General features: G+C 47.9%; 1 protein-coding gene across 1 annotated transcript; it reads left to right on the top strand.

The window, feature by feature from the left end:
• Window positions 1–715: 715 nt before the first annotated feature.
• Window positions 716–1,386, top strand: DQ04_20751000 (putative tyrosine aminotransferase; the record flags this gene model as incomplete). The annotated part of the gene is made up of 1 exon (XM_009317958.1): window positions 716–1,386. A coding segment is annotated over one exon (671 nt), but the record flags the coding sequence as incomplete, so codon positions are not given.

Below are 1,386 nucleotides of genomic sequence, written 5' to 3'. Positions count from 1 at the left end.
TTCATGCGGGTCGTGACGACGCGTCCCATCTCGGTGTACCGCGATGCGGTGGAGCGCATCAAGGCGTTCTGCCAGCGCCACGCTGCCCCGGTGAAGAGCTAAGATGCTGGCGCCAAGCAGCACGTCTCGCCGACGGAATGACCAATGGCTGGTCTGTCGGTTTTGTTTTGATTTTTTTTTTGCTAGCGACGTTAGTCCTTTTTTTTTGTGGTAAAACGCTCCACAGATGTGTTTTTTTAGGGAAGTGCTTTTAGGATATTTGCCTTTTATTGTTTTTGGCGGGTTTCCTTGTAGTTTTTTTTTTTTCGTTAGTTAGGAGTATTACGAGGGAATTTCTTTTTTTGTTTCTTCACTCATTGACTGTTGAGTGGTGGAGGCCTTTGTTTTTGGGGTGATTCGTCCCGGTGGTTATCCCACTTGCTTATTACAATGAATCAGTGACGGTAGAATGTAGTGGGGGACGAGGATTTAGTTTTTTATCCTAGTGTGTGTGTTTCTGTGGATGTTTGTGGGTTGTGGTCTGGAATGTTTACGCTTGCTTGGTGTCTATTCTTTTTCTGTCTGTGGAGTGGCATTACGTTTTTTCTTTGTGGTTCTTGTCGTTACCTTTGTTTTGATTTGGTGTGCATGTATACATATATATATATATATATATATTTATTTTTTTTGTGGCAGCAGTTGCGCCATATTTTAAAGGGATAACAGACTGAGGGCAATGACACTTTCTTTTAGGGAGGTGAAGGCATCAAAGCGGAGTTTACGCTGTGGGAATGAAATGCTGAGTTTTGTGCAGGAGCTGCAGGCCGCCTCTGCATCAGGTGCGTCGGGAAAGTCACTTATTTCACTGGCGATAGGAGATCCCGCGCTGGACGGAAATTTCCCGCCGCCTGTTGCTCTTACGACTAATGTTGTGGAGTGTGCCAAGTCAACCCACTGCAACAACTACAGTCCTGGTACGGGATTCCCATCTACATGTGAAGCGATTGCAAAGTACTGGACGGAGCACTTTGCCACTTCTATGAAGGGAAAGATCCCTTCGGATCATGTCGTGGTCAGCTCGGGTTCCTCTGATGCTCTCTCCATGTGCATTGGTGCCATGTGCGGCGAAGGCGATAATATATTGCTGCCTTCACCCTTCTTCGCCCATTATGACACCTTATGTCGGTACTACAACGTCCAGCCACGGTTCTACCGCTGTAACCACGAGAAGGACTGGGAGATTGACTTTGATCACCTCCGAAGCCTGGCTGACGGCAGGACAAAGGCGATACTGATGAACAACCCGTCGAACCCCTGCGGCAGCAACTTCTCGCGCAAACACGTAGAGGGTTTGATCCGAGTTTGCGAGGAGCTGCAGCTGCCGCTCATTGCGGACGAAATCTACGC

This window comes from Trypanosoma grayi (genome assembly GCF_000691245.1).
Source record: "Trypanosoma grayi strain ANR4 Tgr_2075_V1, whole genome shotgun sequence".
Classification (NCBI taxonomy): Eukaryota; Euglenozoa; class Kinetoplastea; order Trypanosomatida; family Trypanosomatidae; genus Trypanosoma; species Trypanosoma grayi.
Note: the sequence above shows the minus strand (reverse complement) of the source record. Positions and strands in the feature narration are given on the sequence as shown.